The following is a 27,438-nucleotide window of genomic DNA, read 5'->3' as shown; positions in this document are numbered from 1 at the left end:
TGCTGCTCCTCCTGCTTATTCATGTGTGCGTGCTCTCTCTCTCTCTCTCTCTCTCTCGCTCTCTCTCTGTCAAGTAAATAAATAAAATCTTTAAAAAAATAAAGTGATCAAGTCAGTGGCATTTAGTAATACACATTGTTGTGCATCCACCACCTCTATCTAGTTCCAAAACATTTTCACCACTCCAAAAGAAAACCACACGCATTCATAGTCACCTTGGTTCCCCAGCCCGGCACCCATCAATCTACTGTCTCTATGGATTTACCTATTCTGGATTATTTCATATATAAATAGAATCATACAACATGTTACCTTTCGCATCTGTCTTCTTTTACTTAGCATAATGTTTTTGAGGTTCCTGCACAGTATAACATGTCTCAGCACTTCATTCTTTTTTATAACCGAATAACATTTCGTTTGGGTAGACCACATTTTGTTTTTCTATTCATTTACTGTTGAACATGTAGGCTATTTCCATTGGCTATTATGAATAGTGCTGCTGTGAGCATTCATGGACAGGCCTTTGTTTGAGTGTAGAATGCTGTTTTGGATTTCTTTAAACTTTATGTCATACCGTGACATGTTTTATTTTCTCAACATTGTATTATTTCCATATTGGTATAAGTAGCTCTCCATTCATTGTAACTAGAGCATCCCTATTGTATGAATCCAACAATTTATTTATTTATTTAATGTTCAAGGAATTCAGGTTATTTCATTTTCCCTCTTACAAATAAGGCTGCCATAAACATTCTTATACATAACTCCTTGGACATATGGACGAGGGTTTCTCTAGGGAATATACCCAAGAGCGAAATTGCGGGGTCCTGGGAGATGCACTTCTTTAAATGTACTTCATAATGCCAATGTGAGCTGCCTGGGAATACAAGCTGGTACGGCCACTCTGGAAAACAGTATGGAGGTTCCTTAAAAAGTTGAAAATAGAGCTACCCTATGACCCAGCAATTGTACTACTGGGTATTTACCCCAAAGATACAAATGCAGTGATCTGAAGGGGCACCTGTACCCCAATGTTCATAGCAGCAATGTCCACAACAGCTGAATATGGAAAGAGCCCAGATGTCCATCCATTATCAAATGGATAATGAAGATATGGTATATATACAATGCAATATTACTCAGCCATCAAAAAAGTGAAATCTTGCTATTTGCAATGATGTGGATGGAACCAGAGGATATTATGCTAAGTGAAATAAGTCAATCAGAGAAAGACAATTATCATAGGATCTCACTCCTATGTGGAATATAAGAAACAAAACAGAGGACCATAGGGGAAGAGAGGAAAAATAAAACAAGACAAAATCAGAGAGAGAGACAAACCATAAGAGACTCATAATCATAGGAAACAAACTGAGAGTCGATGTAGAGGTGGAGAGTGGGGTATGGGGTAACCAGATGATGGACATTAAGGAGGGCACGTGATATAATGAGCACTGGGTGGTTTTTTTATGTATTATTTTTATGGGAGTTCGATTTGCCAACATATAGTATAACACCCAGGAGCAGGATCACTGAACTCTACCTCTGAAACCAATAATACATTATACATTAATTAATTGAATTTAAATTTTAAAAAGAGGACTTACAAAGAAAAAAATACATATAGAAATTTTAAAAAATAAAAAACAAAAAACAAATGTGAGCTATCTTTTCAATAGTCTCCCAGGGCTCTCAACCCTGGCTGTGCATTAAAATCACCCAATAAACTTTAAAAAAATATATAAGTACTTGGATAACGCCCCAGACTTACTGAATCAGAATTTCCAGGGATGGGACTGGGGAGTTGCAATTTTGAAAGCTCTCTGAGGATTATAATACACAGCCAAGGTTGAGAAGAGCTGGGACCAAGTCTTGGCCCACTCTGTGCTGGTTTCCCAAGGTTAGTTCCTCTTTTAGCAGCCACTGGATTATGCTTCCTAAATCATTCAGATATTAGGGGCTGGCCTGAGGGAAGAGACCAAATAAATCCGTGCTGAATGAATAAACAAAGTATTTAAAATAAAGTCAGAATTATTCAGGGCAATGCAAGCAGGGAAAACAAACAGCTATGGAATCTACCATTTTTAATTATTAATTCCATCTTCTCCCTCTCTTCCTCCCACTATAATCATTTCGATTCATATTCTAAAGAAGGTATTAACACCTAATGAACTGATCAAAGGCAGGAAACTGAGGCAGAACAAACCTAGCTTGTGGTTAAGAGGTCTGGCTCTGGACTCGAAGGCAGACCAACAGAGGACCTCAGTTCTGCCGCTGACAATCTGGGTTATCTTGGGCAGTTTGCTTTACCTCTCTGAGCCCATTCTCTCATCTACAAAAGTGAGATGACAGTAACTATCTCCTATTGCCACGAAGATTAAACAGATGAGGCACGTAAAGCCCTTGGCATGTATTAAGTGCTCCATAAAGGGCAACTACTATTATCAGTATTATTTATAAACCAGGTGTGTGTTTCTGGAAAATAGGTGGCTGACCTGCTGGACACAGTTGATATGTTGCTCAGCCCCAGGACGATGCAGGTGGACCAATCTAGAGCTGGGCTTTGGGATTTAAGAAGCTGCCCTAGGGTCTATATTAGGAAATATTGGAGGTTGACATTAGGGGCAATAGTTTCCACGTGCTGAATGCTCACAATGTGCTGGATACTATGCTGAAGAGTTTGCACACATGCCTCATTCCATCCTCACAACTCCTGAGGTAGGTATGACTATTCTTCCCACTTTACAGATAAGGAAAATGAGTCACAGAGAAGGCAAGTAGCCTGCCCAGAGTCACTCAGCAAAGCTAAGATTTGAATAGAGGCATCCTCCAGAACTTACATGCAAAACCACTGCATTGTGCCTCCCTTGAGAAAACCATTTGACACTTTTCTGTGTCTGCCATTTAGCTTCGCTTTAATCAGTGACAAGCGGTACCAACAGAAAGAGCCTCTTATCAGTTCTGTACACACCAAAGTGAAAGGGACAGCAGAGGTGAAAATGGAGATATTGGAGAATGGAATCAAGAAGATGGTGTCTACTGTCTTTGACACTGCGGATTACACCTTCCCCTTGCAGGTAAGCACTTGTCAACAACTCCCAAGGACTCCTCCCTGGTTGCTGTCACCAGGGCCTTTGCCTCCCTCCCCTGGGACTGGAGCCTCACTCTAGAAAAATACTGGCCCTATTTTAAAAAGCTCTGTGAAAATCCCAACTGAGAAAACCTAAAAATTGCAAAACTGGGTCAGATCCAGCAGCTCAAAACTGATTCTATGCTTTATCAAGTCCTACAGGGTTTCTCAAAATAGCAGTGTGTCCTGGTGCATTTAAAGCACGATTTGATTCACTCACAATTGATTTCTACACAGCTTTTTAGAAGCAGGGCCGTCAAGTCAGCAAGGTCTGCCTAGATTCAGAAGGACATAGAAATTCCTGCCTGGACAGGACTGGCCCTTCTATATTGTTTGTGTGGCGTTTTATCAACAAAAATGTCTTCAGGAAGAAAGACATCCTGATACATTTTTGCACAAGGGAAAGGAAATAGATGACAAAGAGAAGAAGGGTGTGGATCACAGGGAAAGGCTATGTGACTGCTTAAATTTGCAAGAAGAGAAAATAAAAGTAGGATAGTCAAAAAGGAGAAATCAAAGTTGGAATGAGAACACCAAAGAACGGATAGGGAGGCTGGAGGGACAAAAGGGCACTTCTGCAGCTTCTGGGAGCTGGGGTGCTTTGCAAAATCATAAAACCCAGGCCACTATCTGTTTCTACCAGCAGGTCAGTAAGATCTCCAGCTATTTCCTGGGCTGTGGGATGCCTTTTGCCTTTTATTTAATTAAAATCCTGGATTATCTGAACTGCGTTCTGATGAAGCCAACACCCCCGCCCTCCCTCCCCAGGTCTCTTAAGTTTCGATTTAATGTGTTCAAAAAATGAAAAGGCTGCTTTTGAGGCTGGAATGGAGAAAGAATACTCAATCAATCTGAATGTCCTTGCGCTCTCCCTTGGCTCAGCAGGGCGGCTCAACCAGCTTTGATATTAAACCCTCAGCATAGTCCAAGTTGCTCCCAGACCAGATTTCTAGAGTGTAGTTTAGAAAGGTGGAAGGTTTGCCCCCAGGAATGGAGCAAGCTGGATTATTATGATTAAGTAGCTCTGCTCTCCTCTTTCTCCACAGGGGAACTCCTTCTTCGTGATGACAAACTTTCTCAAGACAGAAGGCCAACAGCAGGGGTTCTGTCCTGAGGTAAGGAGGGGACCTGGAGTGTTCAGCAGGTGAGAAGGGTTGCTGGAGGAGGCACAGGTCAAAGGAAGATAATGGGCAGAGGCCATTTGCATGTCAGGGTCAGGCTCTGGTTGCCCTAAGACTGTCCACTAAACCTGCTTCCTAGAAAACAAGAAGTCAAACGTGCATAAACTAACCATCTCATTTCTCTTTTCCCTCTTCTGTCCTCAGGTCTGAGGCCTAACTGACCTCATTTTCTGAGGCCAGGAGAACATGCTGGCTGGCACCCTGTACTTCCCATTTCCTGTTGAGCCTTTATGCTTGTCACCTTGCCCAGTTCAGCAGCCACAGGGCTCCTGCTTGGACCAGATCCTCTGCTCTCCACCCCAAGGGCCTCCCCTGAGAGTGGTACCTGGCTGCTCGGCATCTGCTTTGTAGATTTTTATTTATTTTCCTTTTTTTATTGATATATAACTCATATACCATAGAGTGCCACCATTTTAAAGTGTAGAAATGAGTGGTTTTTAGTATTTTCACAATGTTGTACCAACCACATCACTACCTGATTCCAGGAGATTTTCGTCACCCCAAAAAGAAGTCCTGTACCTATTAGCAGTCATTCCCCCGGCCCCACCCCTGCCCCTCAGCTTCTGGTGAGCCCTGATCTACTTTCTGTCTGTGGATTTGCCTATTCTGTGTATTTCATATCACTGAGATCATACAATATGTATCATACACTATGTGTCCTTTTGTGTCGGTCTCCTTTCACTCGGCATCACGCTTAGAAGGGTCATCCTGGGGCACCTGGGTAGCTCAGTGGTTGAGCATCTGCCTTTGGCTCAGGTTGTGATCCTGGAGTCCTGGGATCGAGTCCCACATCGGGCTCCCTACAGGGAGCCTGCTTCTCCCTCTGCCTCTCTCTGTGTCTCTCATTAATAAATAAATTAAACAAAAAAATAGAAGGGTCATCCTGTTGTAGCAGGTGCAGTGCTTCTTTCCTTTTTACAGCTGAGTCAGCCCCATTGTATGAATGCACTACGCTTTATTTTTCCGTGTATCAGCTGATGAATATTCAGGTTGTTTCTACTTTTTGGCCTCTGTGAATAGTGTTGCTGTGAACGTTTGTGTACAAGTTTTCGTGTGGACACAGGCATCTGCTTTTCTATATCTTAGAGACACAAGTGGCTTACTCCCCACTATCCTGTCCTCTCTGCAGTTTCCCACCCGCAGGACACTCTGTTCCAATGACTGGGGCTGTAAAAAAGGATGGATGGACCCACAAAGCAAGGGTATGTTCTCTTTCTTTTCTGGGATCCTGGGGGTGGGTAGTCTGGTATTTTGGTGAATTCACAATGCCCTAAAGTTCAAATCTTTAGCCTCTGGCTCTCAGCTGCCTTCTTCCACCCTCACCAGGCCATGGGATTGTTGTGGCTGACCCATGCCTGCACTCTGTCCCCAGAGGACTAGCCACTTGACTAGGGATGTGACCTAATTCCCCAATGAGGGCAGCTCCTGAAAACCTCCATAATTAGCATATTCAGGGTTCTCATTGACAGGAAAATCCAATAGCCCACATTGTCATCTGTGTCTGAGGAGCTTTCCACCTTGAACTTCCCCAAACGTTGAGGGGTATGATTGTAGCCCCAGGGCACCTGGAGACAGTACCACGATTAGCCTGCAGAATTTCTATGTCTCTTGTTTAAGCTTAAAGAGGCACATGACCATTTTTTTTAATGACCACACACACACACACAAAAAAACCATCAGTGGTTATAACACACACACAGAAACAAAAAAGACATATAGATGTTATATTCTGTTCCATAAGATGTGTGTGTTTGAGTCCCCCTCAGGAATCTGCTGGTGACACTAACCAGAAAGATGTGCCATATTCATTCTGTGGCTTTGCACATCTCTGGTCCATGCTGTACACCCCTAAGTGACAGGTGCCCACTTAGAAGCCAAGTTCTAGTCCATTTATGTTAGGCAAGGGAACACACCCTGCTCAGCTCCTCTTTCCTTGCAAAGAAACCAAAAAAGCCAACAGCATCCACAGTCTCTCTGTCTTCTCTCTGAACCTTTTTTTTTTTTTAACTTACTGTCTGACGTGTTCCTTGCTTGGGTTGCCTTATGTAAGTTTGTGGTTCAAATTGGGTTTTGTGGAAGCTGAAACTGCTTGGGTTGAAAAGCATAAGTAAAGAGTCTCTTGCTGAGACTGAGTTCATGATGCACTCGTGGTTTTCACACCTGTGCTTCTCTGGCCCCTTGACCCCCCCCCCCCCCACCACCAACCAGGGATCCAGACCGGAAGGTGTATAGAGTATAAAGGGAAGCAGAAGACTTGTGAAGTCTCCGCCTGGTGTCCCATCGAGGCAGTGGAAGAGGCCCCCCGGTGAGCTGCAGTTTGGGGGACAGATGGGGTGGCCCTGACCAGTGAGCAGATGAAAAGTCCTGGGTCCTACTGACTTGGTGACCCTCTGTCCCAGGCACATCAGTGATCTCTGAGAAGACCATCTAATTGTTAAAATATTGCAATAATTCTGTACTGGCTGGCAAATAACTACTACCCTGAGCACCCTTGGGTGCCCCTGGGCCCTTGGCTGTCCCAGCACCTTACAGAGCACCACCGGAGCCCTTCTCTAGCACTACAGCAGGTCCCACTCTGACTGGCCAGTGTCCATACTGAGCAATTAAGGATGGGAAGGTGACAAGAAGGGAAGGAAGAAAGGGGAAGGGAAGGAGAGAGCAAGATGGGGAAAAGAGCAGGGGAGGAAGAGAAGTTTTCTTAAATTAAATGACATATAGATTTGTTGATCCCCTGTATTGATTCTTCTCTTTAACACACAAGTCAGGCCCAGAAAGCAGAACTCGATGTTAAATCTCAGAAACCACAGGGATTGGTGCATTTCAGAAAAATAGACTTTGATTCAAATTCTGATTCTAACCCGTCCTTGCCATGTGACCTTGAGCAAGTGGCTTAACCTCTCTGAGCTTCAGTTTCCTTATTTGTAAAACGAAGATAATAGTTACTCCTACCTTGCAGGACTGTTGTGAGAATTAAATGAGATGATACTTGCTCTAGATGAATGTGACTGAAGATCACACCATCAGCCTCTTTGGGGCAAAGAGAAGATTGCCCAAGCTGACTTTTTAGAAGGCCCAGGCAAAGGCTTCCCATGTCAGGGTGGGAAGCATTCAGTAGTGTCAGGCTACCTGGCCCTCAATCATTAATGGTACCACCCAGGTTTATTTCTAGTTCAGAGGAGTTTCTTTTTCACAGAAAGAATTGCCCAGGGCCTGAATGAGATTGGTTAGAACTAACACTCAAGTAAGGTAGTCCCTGGTTCAAGGTAAGAGGCCTCTTGATGGTCTCTGGTTTTCAGTCACCAACTTATTCATCAGACAAATACTGTACATCACCAATGTTCAGGTCCTTGGACTGCAATTTTACATGCCCTTGGGCAAGTAACCCCCTGAACTTCAGTTTCCTCATATGTTATAGAAAGGGATTACTAAAATGATTCATTTAATCATTCAGTCAACACATCCAATACCACATAGGAGGCATTAGATATTTATTTTACATGTAACTATGCGCAAGAGACTGTACTAAAAATACAAGAAGACCTAGATAGGGAGCAGGTCCCAAGCCTCTTGCAGCCTAATCAAAGAGATAAGAAACGTGCACAGAGAATTAGAATTCAAGATAGGAAGTGAAGAATGTCATAAGAGAGGAATAAAAGGCTTTGATCCTTAGAATTTCAAGTCCCCTTATTCTTAGATTTTGCCCAGGAAGCATGGATTTAGGATATTCTAAAAGTAAATGGTCTGGCATGTAGTAGATATTTGTTGTAAATAAGATTTTTTAATGCAAATATCAGAAATACAATTTAAACTGGCTTCAGGGGGAAAATGTTATTTTTTTATTCCTATAAATGGGGAATCCATAAATAGGGGATCCTTCAGGAAAGGACTGATCCAGGCTTCAAATAAAAATGATGTCATTAAGATTCTCTTTCTGTCTCTTCTAACCCTGGTCCCTACCTCCACCTCCCAGTTACTTTCTCCCATTTTGGCTTTCCTCACACTATGGTCCAGGGAACTCCAAGTCTATACTGTCTTTACTACTAGCAATACTAAAGAAAATGAGTTTTTCTTTTTCTAGTATTTCCTACAAAAGACTTAGAATGTTTTCACTGGCCTAAGTCATGTGACAATCTATGAACCAATCACTATGGCCAAGAGAATTGGGTTATTCTGTTTAGCCAGCTCTGGGTCACCTGCCCACCCTAGGGTCTGTAACAATGGGCAGAAGATGGATTCATCTCTACCCAACCTTCTGGGCTAAGAGTGGAAGAGACCTGGTTACCCCAAAGGGAGAAAACAGAGGTGCTTCTAACAGATGGGGAATGGATCCTGGGCAGACAAAAACTATGGTGTTCTCTGTAGTTATATCCTAAATAGAGGCAAAGCTGGGCTCTGGCAATTCTGGAATAAAAAGTAGATCATTCTTGGTGCCTCCTTCCAAATACCTCCATCGTTTCCTGGTGCTAATTCCAGTATACATATGTGCCACCCACTTGGGCGGGCCTGCCAACAGTTAGGTACCAGCTGTATCTCCTTATCCACAGCCAGTTCTCTCCATCTTTAACAGACTGTCAAGCACATAAGGACAAAAGCCTTGACCATCTTGTTCATCACTATATTGCCAATGCCCAGCCACACACCCAGCAGAATAAATATTTGCCAAATGAACGGATGGATAGATTGTGGGTTGGCTTTTCTAAAGTCTAGGATTTGAGCTCCTCTAATTCATGGAGAATTTATGCTACTCAGAGTCTATCAACCTATGACTGATAGAGTCCACTATACATGTGTGGCCCTCTGCTAAAGCCTGGGAATACTGAGATTTAAAAAAATCATTGTCCTAACCTGCAGGAACTCCAAGACTATTGGGAGGTACAAACAGAGGTGTGCTGGAGCTGGCTTACATTGACTCTGAGCCAATTATGCTCATCCCTTCCCAACTCCAAGTGCAGTGATACCCACTAATAGCTTGAGATCAGCCACAGTGGAAGTACTTATACTACAGAAATCATTAATGTACATATCAGAGCCTTTCTTTTCCCCCTGGAGACCTGGTTGTTAAACCTTTACCAGCACACCACCACACATACCTAAACATACAATTACATCAGAGTGTGAGAAGGGTTGTTATAGTAAATGCCATGGGGCCTCAGGAAGAGAGAAGTTTTTCCTCTTTTTTAGATTTTTAGGACTGAACTACATTTCTCTTTACTCATTGCAATGACCCGAGCCAGAAACCAGAAGCCTATGGTCCCACTGGCCCACTGATCCTCATTTCACCTCTTACTCTCTCAGGCCTGCACTCTTGAACGGTGCTGAAAATTTCACTGTGCTCATCAAGAATAACATTGACTTCCCTGGCCACAACTACACCACGTAAGTGCCTAGAATGTCTAGCTGTTAACTATCTAATGCTGTGTAATGGATTACGTACACCAAAAATTAGAAACTTAACAACCAACATTCATTATCTGATGCAGTTTCTGTGGGTAAGTAATGTGGGAATGACTTCACCAGGTGGTTGTGATTTAGGGTCTCTTGGGTTACAGTCAAGCTGTCACTGGGGACCACAGCCATCTCTGGGTTGACTGGGGCTGAGAATCCTCTTCCAAGCTCACTCACCTGGTTGTCAGCAGGAAGTTCAGTTCCCCACTATATGGACCTCTCCCTAGGACTGCTTGAGTGTCCTTAAGAATGGTGTCTGGCTTCCCCCAGAGCAAGTGATCCAAGAGGGACAGATAATAAGCAAGCAAGACAGTAAACAATATGGAAGCCGCAATCTTTTATGACTTAACCTCACAAGTGACACACCATCACTTCTGTCACGTGCTATTGGTCACACAGACCAACCCTGCACAGTGTGGGAGGGGACCACACAAGGGTGTGAATCCCAGGGGCTGAGGATCCCTGGGGCCCCTCATGGAACCCAGCTACCAACTGGCTCACTTCTATGAAAGAGACAGGTCTCAGTTTTCAAAACCATGTTTGTTTGCTTCTCGTTGCATACAGGAGAAACATCTTGCCAGATATAAACATCACTTGTACCTTTCACAAGACTCAGAACCCACAGTGTCCCATTTTTCGATTAGGAGATATCTTCCAACAAACAGGAGATAATTTTTCAGATGTGGCAATTCAGGTTGGTGGCATCTTTATACAGTGAGGGTATGAGTTGGGGGATGGAAGATGTCAAATGGTCAGGAAGCTGGACCACTGGGTATTAGTTATAGGGCTCCCTTTATTGAGCATTTAGTATATCCCGGCACAGTGCCAAGGCCTTTTCCTGTATTACCTCATCTAATTCCACAACAACCCTGTGAACACATCCCCATGGGGCAGTAGTTTCCTGCGGCTACTGTAATAAACAATCATGATCTCGGTGGCTTAAAGCAACACAATTTTTTTTTTTTTTTACACTTCTAGAGGTCAGAAGTCCAAAATCAGTTTCTCTGGACCAAAATCAAGATATCAGTGGGACCATGCTCCCTACAGAGGCTTCAAGGAGAATTCATTTCCTTGTCTTTTCCCCCTTCTAGAGCTAGAAGCTCATAGCCCCTTCTCCCAGCTTCAAAGCCAGCTACATAGTGGTCACCTTGACTTCTTATTCTATGAAATCTCCCTCTGTCTCCCACTTATAAAGATACTGGTCTTCTTCAAAGAGAGCATTTTTATAAATAGGGTCCATCTGGATAACCCAAGATAATCTTCCTATCTCAAGGTCCTTAATTTAATCACATCTGCAGTCTCTTTTGCCATGTAAAATAATATATATCCAAAGATTCTGAGGATTGGGACCTGGGGTTAGGAATACCATTATTTCTAATAATGGCTCCTAGGGAGCCTTACTCAGACTATTACACTTGGATTAGTCAGGATTCTTCCAGTTGCACCTTATAGACATTCAACTCAAATGATGTAAGCAAAGAATAAATTAAAAAGCACTTTGGGGCAAAAAGAAACCAAACTCAATTGGCTTAAGCAAAAAAAAAAAAAAAAAGAAAGAAAAAAAAAGAAAAGAAAGAAAGAAAGAAAAGAAAAAAGAACCATGTATTATTAACTCACATAAAGACATCAGGATAATGGACCTTCTAGTACATCCAAGGCATTTTCATACCCTGAGAGATTTTTCTTTTTTTAAGATTTTATTTGTTTGTTTTAGACAGAGAACATCCTGCCTTGTGAGTTTTCTTCAGCTTTTCTCCTTTGCCTGGAACAGTCTTGCTCCAGACAGGGCATTAGCTGTCTCCCTCACCTGCTTCTAATATTTGCTCAAATATAAGCTCAGTGAAGCTTTCCCTTACCAATACCTTTAAAACAGCAATTTCAGGGCACCTGGGTGCCTCAGTCAATTCTTGATTTAGGTTCAAGTCATAATATCAGGATCATGAGATTGAGCCCTGCATTGGGCTCTGTACTGGGCATGGAGCCTGCTTAAGACTCTCTCTCTCTCTCTCTCGCCCCGCCTCCCCCCTTCTCTGAAAAAAAAAAATCTTAAAAGGACAATTTCAGTTTCTACCTCAATCCCAGCATGGTCTATGGCCCTTGCCAGTTTATTCAGTTTATTATTATATCACTGGCACCTAGCACTATCTAGGTAATACTATATATTTTATACCATTTGTTTGTTGTATGTCTTCCCTGACTGGAATGTAAATTCCATGACAGTAGGCATCTTTGGAATCTTTCGTTAATTTTGTAGAATTCTCAGCATAATGGGCACTCAATATATATTTGTTGGCAGAATGAAGCATGGGATAGCAGTAGGCATGGCTACATCCAGAAACTCAAATGATGTCTTTAGGAATCTGACTCTTTTCATCTCTTTGCTGTTTCCTTATGATGCTATCATTCTCAGACAAAATGTCCACATGTCAAGGCAAAGCCATCAAAGCCCTACAACTGTGCTGTCTGATATGGTAGCCACTAGTCACATGAAGCTATTTAAACTTCAACTGAAATGCAATGAAATGCAATGAAATGAAATGAAATATTAATTTCCTCTGTCATACTAGCCACATTTCCATCACTTAAAAGCCACATGTGGCCAGTGGCTGCTTTATTACACAGCATGAATATAAAATATTTCCATCATTGCAGAAGATTCTGTTGGACAATGTTGCTCTAGATTGTTACAATCTCTAGCTAGTGGTCCCAACCAATAGAGGACTTCTTTTTTTTTTTTTTTCTTTTTTTAATGGTTCTGGCAAAATGTCTCAGAGAGGACTCTGATTGGTCTATTGTGGACCACATACCTATTCCTGAACCAGTCACCAGGTCCAGAGGGATACATGGTCCTTACTGGCCAGTCCCAGATCATGTTGCCATTCCTGGAGCTGGAAGAGGGGACAATCCCATTCAAACCATTCAGATGGGGGCAGCCCGGGTGGCTCCGTGGTTGAGCGCCGCCTTCAGCCCAAGGCCTGATCCTGGAGACCTGGGATCGAGTCCCACATCCGGCTCCCTGCATGGAGCCTGCTTCTCCCTCTGCCTGTGTTTCTGCCTCTCTCTCTATCTCTCTGTGTCTCTCATGAATAAATAAATAAAATCTTTAAAAAAAAATTCAGATAGGAGAAATGTTTCCCAAAGAAAATTCCAGGCACTTTTACCAGAAGAACTAGATGCTGAGTGATAGAAACATCAGATATTCACAGTAATATGCAGCATACATGGCTTATTGCCAATAAAGGACAATTGTGATTATTCTGTATTATTTTCCCTTTCTCCAAGTCAGAGTCTGCTGGCTACTCATCTTTTTATCCCTAGCATCTAGGGATGCTTGAAATACTATCCTGTCTTGAAATACTATCTCTCACTGATTCAAAGGCATACTTTTTTCACACTTTAATATTTCTAAAGTCAAAAAGTGCTTTTGATTGATGGAATTTCATGGCCTAATTGGCAGCATTTCCTTCTGAGAACATAAAAAGAAAATTATGTGTCTGATAAGCAATGGTGTCTAAGACTCAGTGAAACAGGATAGCACTCAAAACATGTTTGTAGGAAGAAAGAAGTACCAAATAGAGATATGTTAGAAGTTCAGAGAAGGGGGATCCCTGGGTGGCGCAGCGGTTTGGCGCCTGCCTTTGGCCCAGGGCGCGATCCTGGAGACCCGGGATCGAATCCCACATCGAGCTCCCGGTGCATGGAGCCTGCTTCTCCCTCTGCCTATGTCTCTTTCTCTCTCTGTGACTATCATAAAAAAAATAAAAAAAAATAAAAAAAAAGAAGTTCAGAGAAGAGAAAGATCACTTTGAATTGAGGAAGACAGGGGTGGCTGAATGGATAAGGAAGGATGTAAGTTGAGTCTTGGAGGGTGATGAGGATTTAGCTAGAGAGATGGTGGGAGAAATATTTCAATGGGAGAAAAAAGACTGGGGCCGAGATCTAGAAGTTCAATATGTACCCAGCAATTCCACTTCTAAGTATATTCCCAAGAGAAATAACACCACAGGTCCACACAAAAACTCATACGTAAGTGTTCACAACAGCATTATTCACAATAGCCAAAAGGTAGAAACAATCCAAATGTCTATCAAAGGGTAAATAGATAAACCAAATGTAGTCTATCCACAGAGTGGAATATTCTTCCACCATAAAAAGGAATAAAGTACTGATAGGGGCTACGATATAGGTGAACTTTTAAAATATTATGCTAAGTGAGGGGTGTCTGGGTGGCTCAGTAGGTTAGGCATCCAACTATTGATCTCGTTCAGGTCTTGGTCTCAGGGTTGTGAATTCAGGCCCCACTTAAAATAAATAAACAAACAAATAAATATTATGCTAAGTGAAAGAAGCCAGTCACAAAAGATCACATTATACAATTTCATTCATAGGAAAGTTCAGAATAAGAAACTCTATAGAGACAGAAAGTAAATTAGTGGTTGCTTAGCACTGAGAGATGGGTGGGGGCAAAGGGGCACTGACAAAAAGTTTAAGGGTTTCCATTGGAGGCAATGAAACTGTTGTAAAATTTATTATGGTGACAGTCACACGTATACATGAATATACTAAAAACTGTTGAATTATACACTTTTATGCACTTGCACAAATTATATGTGAATTATATCTTAATAAAGCTGTTTTTAAAAAAGAAATGAAAATGCCAAGTGTGTTTAGGGCAAAGTGTAGACAGTGTGGAATAAGAGCTTTCTCTAGGGGAGTGTTGGGAGGGAAAGCAGAAAAGATATGTGATGGGGTGCCCTGAATTCCAGTGTAACAAGCTGTATAATCTTCAATGGGAGCCATTCCAGGTGTTAGATTATGGGAGCTGTGTTTTAGGAAAATAAATCTATCAGTGTGTCTCGGATGGGAGGAGGAGCAGGGAAGTGAATTTGCAGCCACTTGTGTGTGTTAGATGGGACTGAGCTCATGGCTCTGAAACTTTAATCTGCGTTCCCCTCTAAAGAGAAAACCTTTCCCTTATTGATCATCCCTGTGCAGGGAGAGGTCTGGTGGCTGCATCCCACGTGCAGCAGGACTTAGAGACTGTATCTCCTTGTCTTCTTCAGGGAGGGATCATGGGCATTGAGATCCACTGGGACTGCAACTTAGACAGTTGGTTCCATCATTGCCGTCCAAAATACAGTTTCCGCCGCCTTGATGACAAGAACACCACCACTGAGTCCTTGTACCCTGGATACAACTTCAGGTAAGCACCCAGAAACCTCCAGGCCCTACTGAATTGCATCCCCAGCAGTCAGTGAGAATGAATTTTTGTTCCCAAGGCAACAAGATGAATGCAAAAGGCTTCTTCTAAGAACTAAGGGTGACTGGATTTTTGTATGCATTTTTTTCTTTTTAATTCTTAAAGTGATGCACACTCTTTGTAAAACAGAAACAAAACTGGGGAAACAGAGAAGAGCAAGAGAGGAGAGTATATAAATCACCCATAATTCCTCAAGCCTGAGATAGTCAAAGATAACTGGTAAATTTTCCTTCCTTTAACTGATTCTTTAATGAGGCTTCTGTGAGATCATATCACACTTATAACCTGGTATAGTGTGTGTTTGTTTTGCCAATCCCTGGGTCACTCAGAATTCCTTGCAACCATCACGTTAAATGACCCTATTGTGCAAGCATAATGATAAAAAGAGGCACAATCTAGGGTGGGTCTTTTTTATACCAGAACCTCAATGTCATCACCACACATCAACCCTGGAAGGTGGATATTAGTGTTCCCAGGTAAGCTGAGAAAGGTGAATGTTTTGAATGATTTGCCCTGGACCCACAGCTAACAGTAGTTCCATAACTCCAGCTAACCTAGGTCACTCTGACGCCCAAACCCACAACTTTTCCTTTCATTGCATGGTTTTCTTGCCTTTTCCTCCATTACTAGACATTTGGAGTGCTTCCAGCTTTTCTATTACAAATAATCCTACACTGCACATTTTTGTACATAAATCTTCGAATTTCAGATTGTTTCCTTAGGATAAATTTTTAGAAGTAGAATTACTGGATCAAAGGTGATTAACATTTTATCAGATACTTTCAGGTTTTTAATTTTTTTCTATGGCTATATTTTTCATCTCTCAAGTTTATATTCAGTTCTTTCTCAAAGCCAACTATTCCTGTTTCAGTGAGGTCCATTCTTAACTTATGGATCCTATTCCTTCTGTCTATTCTACTGTATAACATACTCTTTCACACTGACCCATTATCTATAGTAACATGTGTGGGATTTCTTCTTCCGAGGCTTTAAAGTATTTGTTGGTGAGTTTCAGCAGGAAAGGCCTTGTGCAAAGTTCTGTGTATGCCATGAATGCAGAGGCATTCCTCTGGGGTGATTATGTAATTTTGTAGTCTGCAGGCCTGTATGGTATCTATCAATTATCAACCAGTTTTTGGTTTAATTTCTGGGTGCTAGATGTTTTCACTCTGCTGAAAGCATCCTATCCCTGCTCCCTCTCTGTGTAGGACTTCTGCAACCTCTGCTCCCTTCCCTAGAAGTTTAAGATTCTAGCTCCTCAGATACAGATCTGATTGGGGTCCTACTAGGGGACAGACTTCAGACTCCAAACATGGCTCCAGTTCCCACTCCCCACTCATCTCTAGCACCTAGAAAATGTCTTTCCTTGTTTTGAGCTCACTAATACATTGATACGACTTTTTTTTTTGATATGACTTTTAAAGAATGTTTTATCTTGCATTTCTTTGTGTATGGTGGGAGGTGGTGGGCTTAATGCTCAGGCTGCCACCTTGATTGGAAATCCTTTTGGTAAGAATATCTTCAAGACTCCTGATGCCACATTGCTTCCACACCTGCAGTCTTGTCTGACTTTTTGGGTTCTTTGTAGTTTATCTTGTATGCTTCTTACTTCTGGACTTCAACCCTATAAGAATTGACTAGATTCCTGGTCCATTTTCACCATTTAAATTGACTGGAGTGGGTTTGGTGCTGACCTGCTCTTGTTTTGACCCTTAGCACAGTTCACCCGTCTGCTCCTAATGTTTCCCCCAGTACTGATCCTGTGAGGTCCTAACTTGATGTCCGTGTTACCTCCTCTGTCTAGATCATTTTTTCAGCCTGTTCCTACAACTCTGTCCCAGCACTAACTTGTCCCTAGAGTTCAAGGCTCCATGACCTCTCATTGCTTGCAGCTACCAGGCAGGTTTCAGCGACTGTAATTATGGCTGACCATTTTGCACCCTCGTTCCAGACACAAAGTAGGCTTATGCTGTTCCCTTTTCAGAAAGAGTTGTCAACTACATCCCTAGAATAATGGCTATTCAACCATTTTGCCTATGAAGCCAGTAGGTAATTGATATTGACACTACTTATTTATTCATTCATCAAATACATGTTGAAGAAAAAATCTTGTTGTGCCAGTGGGTATATATTGGTAAACAAAATAGACAAAGTTACTACTTAGCTTATGTTGTAATAGGACATGAATATTAGTAATTATAACATAAGACAAAAATATAAGTAAATTAAAAACTCCAACAAGGCAACATCATTAGTCATCAAGGAAATGCAAATGTAAACCACAATGAGAAACACCTACATATACCCCCCCAGAATAGGTAAAACTTTTTAAAAGGCTGGCAATTCCAAGTGCTGACAAGGAGGAGAAGCAACTGGAACTCTCCCTTTTCCCAGGTGGTAGCGTAAGATGGTACAACCATGGTAGAGAACTGCTGGAAAATTTTTTATGAAGTTAAACATACATCTATCCTATAATCCAGAAACCCCACTCTTAGAAAGGAAACAAAAGTTCATACCAAGATTTGTATATGAATGTTCACAACAGCCTTTGCCATAATTACCAAAACCCAGAAACAACCTAAATGTCCAATAGGTGATTAGAGAAGTAAATTGTGGTATATATTTATACAATAAAGCACTAATTAGTATACACAAAGAAGGAACAATATGCTCACACATGCAACAACACAGAGGTATCCTACCGACATTATGTGGAGTAAAAGAAGCCATACTGTATGGTGCCATTTATATGAAGTACAAGAACAAGCAAGACAGCTTTTCTGTGATGATAAAAGACAACAGTGGGTGCTGGTCTGGGGAGTAGGAGATGGGAGAGGCAAAATAGGTACTGATTAGAAAGGAGCACAGGAGATTCTCTGAGGCCATGGAATGTTCTAGATCTTGATAGGGATATAGGTTATACAGTGTATTTATCTGTCAAAATTCATTGAACTCAACTTTTGGAGGACTTATTTTATGTAATACATGTTTTATGTAAACTATACCTTAATAGAGCAAATAATCCTAGTAAGACCATTTCAGATAATGAATGATAAATGCTGTGAAGAAAATCAAACAAGATACTGTGCTGCAGGGTTAGGGCGGAACAGGGGTAGGGGTAGGGGAGAGACCAGAGAACGCCTCTCCAAGAGCAGGGTAGGACCCCTGCAGATATTATATGCTTTTGTGAGGCTTGTGCTTTCCTAGTTAGGAAGAGAAACTGCACAGACTGGAGCCCATGTTAGGGGAATAGCCCTGCAAAAGTTTGTAGTTTCTCTAAATACTTGTAGTATTAACAGTCTAGACCAGGGGTTCTCAAAGTACAATTCCCAGCATCAGCATGCTGGGAATGTGTTAGAAATCCAAATTTGCAGGCTCTGCCTTGGACCTACTGAATCAGACATGTTGTGGATTGTCTTCACAAGCCCTCCAGGTAAGAGCCTCTCAGGTGTGAGAACCACTGATCTAGAACCTCAATACTCAAAGTGTAGTCCTGGAACCAGCAGCATGGCCTTACCTGGGAGCTTATTATAGTCTCAGGCCCCACTCTTGATGAACTGAATCAAAATCTCCATTTTAACTAGATTCCCAGAAGATTCATGTGCACATTGAAGTTTGAGAAGCACTAGTCTAGACTCTATCATTTAGTACCCCAAACATACTTTCTTCTTAGATGTTTCACCTGACTACATTTTGTCTCTATGATGAGGTTGCCAGTTTCCTGGGGCAGTGAATACAATATGGCATCTACTTAATCTGTACATGCAAGTGTAGGCAAAAGTGCACATGTGCATGCACACACACATTCATTGCTTCCTAACACTTCTGCTAGCATTCCTATTGACTTCTGGAGGGGTCTGCTCAAGCAAATGGGTCTCTACATTTTACCTAAAGCAGCATCATAAAGTGGCAGGAAGCCTCCAAACTGTGTCTTTATTTTTCTTTACTTATTTTTTGCTTATACAATGTTTTAAAAGTTGAGACATTCTACATAAAAATCTGGACTTCCTACTTTTCTCAAAAATTTTGAGTATTGGGGGAAAAAAACTAAACCATTTGACAACTCTAGGTTCATATTTCACACAGCAGCACTCTGTTGGAGATGAGTGACAGTGGTTCCCTTTAGAAAGGGCATGTGATTTTTTTGTTGTTGTTTTCCACTGTCCCTACCACTCCCTATTGCCTTATAGCTGGCCTGCAATATTCATTCCATCATCTGCCTCACCCCTATAGGCATTTGAGTTTGAGACCCTTGACTAAAGGCCAGCTGATGTCAGGCTCCCTGCATGGAATGGAGCCTGTTTCTCCCTCTGCCTGTGTCTGTGCCTCTCTCTCTCTCTCTCTCTCTCTCTCTCTCTGTCTCTCATGAATAAATGAATTAAATCTTTAAAAAAAAAAAAAAAGGTCAGCTGAGATCAAGACACAAGATGTTTTTTGCCTCCTCTAAGTCAGTGGAGTTTCATCCAGGGCCCTGAAGCAGCTCCTAGTTTAGATGTTTTGATATCCCCTGCTGTTCCACTGAACAGACTTAGGGCCATTAGCAACAAGAGATGATTGGATCAGTGGTCCTCTGACTGCCTTTGCAGGATGTTTGCGTTTTGTTTTTTGTTTTGTTTTGTTTTGTTTTTAGTGTTCTGCAGAAGCATGCAGGGCAATGTCCCAAACAGATGTTAGCATATATCCTTTGAGTCTTTGAGGTAAGCCTAAGAACATCAGCTCCTGGAGAGATCTGTGCTTTCTAAAGAACTGAGGTGGTTATGATGTTAGTATTCTTTTAGAACAAAATGTTAGAGCATTTGTTGTCTGGAATGAATGCCAGAAGAAATCTTTGGCCAGAAATAAAGTTCCAAGTTCTGATGGATAACTGGATAGGTTATTTTCAAACAGCCACAAAAAATGAGAAGAGAATTGCATATGAGTTTTATGAAAAAATATAACTTCCTGAAACATAGGAAGTTGAAGAAGTTGATCACATCACAGAATTTTGTCCTTTAACAAAAGATCAATGCCCAAAGGTCCTTATTCAGTGAACATGTGATTCGGTTTATTTACAGCACATATAAAGTAGGGCAGACCCTCAGTGCATGCCTGATGCACCTCTCTGGTTCAGAATGGGCATATGCATGTGTTAGTTTCCTGTGCCTGCTATAACAAATGACTATAAACTTGGTGGTTCAAAACAATAGAAGTGTATTTTCTCACAGTTCTGGGTGACAGAAGTCTAAAATCAAGCAGTCAGCAGGGACACACTCCCTGAAGTCTCGAGGGGAGGATCCTTCCTTGCTTCTCCCAGCTCCCTGCGACTCTCTGTGTTCCTTGACTTGAGGCTGCATCACGCTAATATCTGTATCCATCTTTATGCGGGTTTCTCCTCTGTGTTTCTGTTTCAACTCTCCTCTCTTTTTTATAAAGATATCAGTCATTGGTTTCACCCTAAATACAGGATGATCTCATCTTAAGGTCCTTAATCACATCTGCAAAGACCCTATTCCAAATAAGGTCACATTCACAGGTACAGGGGTTTGGCCCTTGGACCTACCTTCTTGGGTGGCCATTATTCAAGCCATTACAGTGTGCAGAAAACAGCCTGCTCCGGCCCTAGTGTTTCTCAGTGTGGACCACTGACCTCGTGCACCAGATCCACCTAGCACCTTTCTAGAAACATCTCAAACTTTCTGAAACCACGCTCTGGGTGAGGCCTAGGAATCTACCCTTGAACACATTTCCCAAGTGATTCTTATCCTTAGTTCAAGAACCACTGTACCAAGACCCTTTGCTTTGCTTTGTGTTTTAAAAAATAAATCACTTGGTAGAGCAGCAGAAGAAAGAACTGTCATGGGATGAGAACCATCAGAAACAAAGAAATCAAAACCCCTCTGGCCAGAAATTGGTGCTCAACACATTTTGAGAGTCAAAAAACAGGAGTTTCAAATACTCTGTACTGTATTCTGACAGAGCATCTGCCTTCTGTTTCCTTCTCTCTCCACACCTGTAAATAGACTGTGAATTAGTAACTCAGAAAATATCTTACCTAAAAACAACCTCCAAAAGGTGGTAAGAGGGACAGATTTAAAAGTTTTGTGACGCATGTGGTTTAAGCCTTCCTAATTTTCCATGAAAACAAAACATTCTGCTTTTCCTGACTGCAACACTGGTGAGAGCTACGCATTTGGGGTGGTTGTGATTTGTGCCTGAGTCTTAATTTATAAATATACCTAAGAAATGATACAGAAAAAAAAAAGAGAGAGAAAAAAAAGAAATGATACAGAGAGGTCACTGCCACTGAAAGAACTTTATTATATTTCCCAAGAGGAGGGGCACACCATGCCACACAAGGCCACAGGGGAAGCACCAGGTTTGGTCAGGAGATGGAATGATCAAGGGAAAGCATGGCCCAGAACCTTCATTGTGTTTTCCATGGGACAGGCAAGGCAGAGCGGGGCAACACCTTAGAATTAGCCTGCTTGAGTAATGTGAGCAGGCTCTGGGCTACAGGTGCTAGCTTTGGGTACCTGGCCTTGGGTGACCTGGTGCAGGGGAAATAGTGGCTCCATGTGTGAGGGTAGAAGTGAAGGTGGTTGGAGATATGGATTCAGGATCAGCAGAGGGTCTTTAACATGATTTTCAGGCTCTTGCAAAAGCTGGATCACAAGGAAGATATAAACAATTATGGCTGTTAGTTTGGCCCTGTTGTAATAGATGCACACAGACAAATACGGAATCTAAGAAAATACAATTAGAACAGATTGCTGAGGGGCACCTAGCCCCTATCCACCAATTAGTAGCCAAGATCCCCACCCCACTTTGTTCTAGAAGCCAAACCCTCTTAAGAAATAATCAGATTTGCTTGAGACTATTTTTTTAAATTTCTCTTATTGTTAATACTGTACTCATTAAAAATTGTTCATTTTCATCTTAAATGGAAAGGAGATTTTGTACCACTCTGTGATGGTGGAAGAAGAGGAGGCAATGTGGGAAGTGGTGCTTTGGTTCCAAGAGAGTAATTTGTGGGTTTGAATAATGTTCTTCCCTCTGCCAACTGCAGCAGAACTAGAAGATAAACAAGTAAGACTAGCTCGGCTCCTGTTTTGGGTTTTCCTTTCATGAAATACCAGCATGTTCACACAGATCTTTTAAACATGGATCCTTCTCCTCCTACAGATACGCCAAGTACTATAAGGAAAACAACGTTGAAAAACGGACTCTGATAAAAGTCTTTGGGATCCGTTTTGACATCCTGGTTTTTGGCACCGTAAGTCTCTGCTCCCAGCCACTGGCACCTCCATTCCTGCGACTGTGTCCTAATTATTGCTGTAGTGCCTCAAAGGGTACATGTTTCAGTCATAGTCATTAGCTGGCACTGTGCATCTCACATGTGGGATAAGAGGGGGAAGAAATGTCCTTGGGGTCCTGTCCAAGATGAAGTCAACTGATGAGTACAAGAGTGGGATTGGGGAAAAACACTGAATATTCAACTTTAAAAATACTCCGATGCTTAAAAAAGAGAGAAAGTAAGAAATCCTTTTGCAAAACACTTTGTAAGTAAAAGAATCCAATGCAAATTGGCTTAGGGGGAAAAAAGTTGTTTTTGTTTTTTTGGTTTTGTTTTTGTTTTTGTTTTTGTTTTTTTTTAATTTCACATAACTGAAAAATCCAGGGGCAGTTTCAGGCTTTGGGCATGGCTGGATATTCAAACAACATCCTTAAGAATCTTCTTCCCTTCATTTCTTACGTCTGTTCTCCTCTATTTTGGCATCATCCTGGCTGGCTGTGTCTACATTGTGATTTCAGGCAGCTCCTTATACCTTTACCAGTCCAGCAATCTCAATAAAACAAGAACATCTCTTTGCTATAAAAGGTTTGGCAAATAATTCAGGCAGATACCATTGGCTCTGACTGGCCCAACATGGGCCCCATGCCCTGTGCTAATCACTATGTTTAGGTCACACCATAATGTCAGTGGCCTTGGACCTGCCCTGACCCAGCCCCTTTCCCTCAAACTATTTGGACCAAGCATGGACAGATATGGTTTTCTGAAGGAAAACTGGGTGTTGTTTCCACAAGAAGGAGGGAGGGTATTCTGGGCATGCAAAAATCTGTAGATGCCCAAAATGCCTTGTCCAAAACTGTATTATTTACATCATATGTTATGTCATATGGTGGTAAGCAACACAAGAGTCGATGAGATAGAAGCTGAGAGGATGGAAAGATCTTTGAGAAGAAAAACCACGAGGACACCTAAGGGAAGAGTGTGCAGATATTCTTTCCCTCTGCTTCCAAGGTAATCTCAAACCACTTTTAGGGAAAACTTGCCCGAAATTCTCACCTTGTATGGGAAAACAACAAACTCAGTGTATGGGTTCTAGTGCTTCTTTGTTTAACACATTCATGTTTTCGAGCGGATCCCAGAAGGCAGAAATAGGATGAATGGGATTCCTATTTTCAGTCTGCAGCATCTGTTGCCATAAACACCTTGCATGATCTATTGAAGTCATGGCCATGGACTCTCTCATCTGCTGGAGCTGACAATTACATGGTAGAGCAAAAGGCCATTGCTCTGAATGTCAACTAAGTAATTTTTACCATTTTGTTTTCAGGGAGGAAAATTTGACATTATCCAGTTGGTCGTGTACATTGGCTCAACCCTCTCCTACTTTGGTTTGGTAAGGGGTTCTCTTTCCTACACTTTAGGAAAGTGATTTGGCAAAAAAAAAAAAAAAAAAAAAAAAAAAAGAAGAAGAAGAAGAAGAAAAGAAATCTCACTAACTCGCACTGATCTGGGTTCTTCCTAGGCCACTCTGTTCATTGACTTTCTCATCAACACTTACTCAAGTAAATGCTGTCGATCCCACATTTATCCCTGTTTCAAGTGCTGTGAATACTGTGCAGTCAATGAATACTACTACAAGAAGAAGTGTGAGACCATTGTGGAGCCAAAGCCGGTAAGGCTCACTGAATCAGTAGGTGCCAAAATACCCGGAGAGTCAGGTGTATTTTATGCAAAAATAAGGCCAAAATCACAGGTGTCATCCCATAGTAGACAAGTCTCTGGACTCTACCCTGATCCACCATCTCTCAGATGAATCCTTTGGTCTTAGGGAAGAAGAGAAACAAAATGAAGAGGCCAGAAAGAGGGAGAATGAATTTTTATGTTCTAGGACTTGTCAGTTTTTTCAGATTTATTAAATTGGTGCAGCCAAAAAAAATAGTATAGTGACTTTGGAGACAATTTGGCAGTATCTAATAATACTTAGGTGGGATATGCTTTACAGCCTGGCATTTCCGCTTCTCCGTGCCAACCCGCAAGTAACACTCACTTAAGTGCCCCAGTAGTGCCATGTAACTAAATCCACCTAAGCACTGTCTTTAGTAACAGTGAAGAAAGAATATCCAGCCAAATGTCCAACAGGTGGATGGTGAGAGAAACTATGACCAGTCCATAGCAAGGAGTGCCAAGCACCAGTTTAAAAGAATGATGTGGATAATAATAAGAGCAAACATTTATGGAACTCTTCAAAGTGCTTTCTATATATTAATTCATTGAATTTTCAGGACAACCCTATAAATATACGCTAATATCTTTCTAAAGATGAGACAATTGATGTGTAAGAAGGGGTAAATAGTTTGCCCAGAGTCATATAGCTAGTAGATGGAAGAGCTACAATTCTAATTCAGACAGGCTGGTTTCAGAATCCATCTTAATAACTGATATGTTAGAGGTACTGGCATGAACAAATATCCAAAATGTGTTGTTGAAAGGAAAAAAGCAAACTATAGAATAATATATATGATATGATAGGGTTTTTTTTAAGATTTTTATTTATTCATGAGAGACACACAGAGAGAGAGAGGCAGAGACACAGGCAGAGGGAGAGGCAGGCTCCATGCAGGGATCCCGACGTGGGACTTGATCCTGGGACTCCAGGATCACACCCTGGGCCAAAGGCAGGCACAAAACCACTAAGCCACCTAGGGATCCCTATGATAGATAGGTTAAAAGACAACTACACATATGAACTAATCTCACATATTTTCTATATGTAAATGTGTACATATATACACACAAATACACACATATATTCTAGATATTTTATATATTCTATATATTTTCTACACTTATACACATGCATGAATGTGTATAGGGAGGATAACATGTATACAAAAAGGCACTGGACACACACAAAAGTGACAACAACGATTCCTTCTGCAAAGGAGCCTAGGATGAAGGACTAGTCAAATAGAATTTTAGCTCATTTGCATTGTTTTGATTTAATTTGGGTTCTACCAAGCAGGTCTCCTATCCTTGATTCCACAATTTCTCCCAATCAAGGAGAAATCTCCAGTGCTTAAAACAACAAAGAGGCTTTCTCTGTCTTTCCCTCATAAGAATATGACTGTCCTTTTCCCAGCAGCTGAATGCACGGTTCACTGATCACTGTACACGTATTCTACAATATGAAATAAAAGTGCATTTTTGCAACTAAAAATAATTACCATTTTGCAACTAAAAATAAAAGCCCAAGATGGGATGAAAGTCAACAAAAATATAGATAATTTAAGTTGCAATAGTCACATTTTCTGGGGATACTCAATCAAGAGTAACTCAAATTGAGGAGATACAAGAAAGGGTTTGACATAGCATGTGGAAGACCTAAAAACATCAGGCAGCAAGCTATGGAGACTCTGAGCTCACATATTAAGGTACATCGAGTTCCACTACTGATTTACCTTTGGACTCAGAAATCATTCATCCTCGGCCAGCAAGAGTTTTTGGTCAGCTTCTCTAACAGTTTGTCATTTGGTAAATAGGAATAACACTTGCCTTTAGATATGTTCAGGAATGTCATTGTGGATAATTCTGTACAAAAATGGGTAAAAATTTTAACTGTCTTTTCTTAGACATTAAAATATGTGTCCTTTGTGGATGAAGCCCACATTAGGATGGTGGACCAACAGCTGCTTCGGAGACGTCTACAAGATGTCGAAGGTGAAGAAGTCCCAGTAAGTTAAAACATTTGATTTTTTTTAAAGAAAAGTTACTATTAAATATAAATATAGCTACAGATTTGTATAAATTGCAATTTTAACACATTAAGTACATGTAACCCAGAATATTAGTAAAAGCCTTTTTCATGTCTCCACCCACTACCTTCCCTTAAATGTCATCATTATTCTGTACCCAAAGGTTAGTTTTATATCTTCCAGAATTTTATAAAATTTGAATCCCATATGTACTCACTCAGCATATACTCTGTGAAATGTCTGGCTTCTTTCACTCAACATTGTTTTTGTGAGTCATCTATGACACTGCATATAGCAATAGTTCATTCCATTGTTGTATAATTTCCACTTTATAAACATCCAATATATTTATCCCTTCCATTGTTGATAGACATTTGGTAGTTTCCAGTTTGGAGCTCATGCAGAAATGCCGCCATGGTAAACATATGGTGCCTACAAGTGGACCTGCTGGGTCGGAAGGCAGGCATATGATACTACCAAACCATCCTCTAAAGGGGGTGTTTTAATTCCCACTCTCCTCAGCAGCTCTGATTGCTGGACATCTTTATTAACTGTATTATTTCTACAGCTTCCATAATAAATCACCACAACTAAGTAGCTTAAAACAACAGAAATTCATTCTCATACACTTCTGGAGGCTGGAAGTCAGAAGTCAAGGTGTTGGTAGGGCTCTGTCTGAAAGCCCAAGGGGAGGATCCTTCCTTGCCTCTTCCAGTTCCTGGTGTTTATTACACCTGTTAGAACCACTGGTACAATGCTGATGGTAAGAGCAAACATCTTTTTGTCTCATTCCCTATCTCAGGAAGAAAGCTTTCACATTTCACTATCATATTTGCTGTAGGGTTTTAAAGAATGCTTTATCGAATTAAGAAAAGTCTCCCCTGTTCTAGTTTGCTAAGAATCTTTATCATAAATGAATACTGAATTTTAAAATAATACTTTTTTCTGCTTTTTAAAAAACAATGAGTTTTCTTTTCTCTATGGGTGTGGTGAATTACACAAACTGATTTTCAAATATTAAGCCAACCTTGCATTCCTACAGTAGAATCAATTTGAATGTAATATATTACTCTTTGTATTTATTGCTGGATTTGATTCACTAATATTATAGATTTTTATGTCTCTTATTGAGAGAGACTGGCCAGAATTTTTCCATTCTTGTAATGTCCATGTTGGGTTTGGATATAATGTGAACTAGAGGCTGGCAGGGTAGAGAATACACATAAAATTTATCATTTTAACCATTATAAAGTGTACAGTTCAGTGACATTTAAAATTCAAAATCCAGGGACACCTGGGTGGCTCAGTGGTTGAGTATTTGCCTTTGGCTCAGGGAGTGATCCTGGAGTCCCAGGATGGAGTCCCAAACTGAGCTCCCCACAGGGAGACTGCTTATCCCT

General features: G+C 41.2%; 1 protein-coding gene across 1 annotated transcript in view; it reads left to right on the top strand.

The window, feature by feature from the left end:
• P2RX7 (purinergic receptor P2X 7) overlaps positions 1-27,438 on the top strand; it is a 42,767-nt gene that overhangs the window by 13,617 nt on the left and 1,712 nt on the right. The window contains exons 2-12 of the mRNA NM_001113456.1: positions 2,909-3,077; positions 4,177-4,245; positions 5,441-5,513; positions 6,520-6,616; positions 9,607-9,687; positions 10,321-10,450; positions 14,820-14,959; positions 22,178-22,268; positions 23,614-23,679; positions 23,809-23,958; positions 25,916-26,017. Coding sequence (NP_001106927.1) covers positions 2,909-3,077; positions 4,177-4,245; positions 5,441-5,513; positions 6,520-6,616; positions 9,607-9,687; positions 10,321-10,450; positions 14,820-14,959; positions 22,178-22,268; positions 23,614-23,679; positions 23,809-23,958; positions 25,916-26,017 — 1,168 coding nt within the window. The remainder of the gene's footprint in view (positions 1-2,908; positions 3,078-4,176; positions 4,246-5,440; positions 5,514-6,519; positions 6,617-9,606; positions 9,688-10,320; positions 10,451-14,819; positions 14,960-22,177; positions 22,269-23,613; positions 23,680-23,808; positions 23,959-25,915; positions 26,018-27,438) is intronic.

Source organism: Canis lupus, chromosome 26 (genome assembly GCF_011100685.1).
Source record: "Canis lupus familiaris isolate Mischka breed German Shepherd chromosome 26, alternate assembly UU_Cfam_GSD_1.0, whole genome shotgun sequence".
In the NCBI taxonomy this organism is placed as follows: domain Eukaryota; kingdom Metazoa; phylum Chordata; class Mammalia; order Carnivora; family Canidae; genus Canis; species Canis lupus.
Note: the sequence above shows the minus strand (reverse complement) of the source record. Positions and strands in the feature narration are given on the sequence as shown.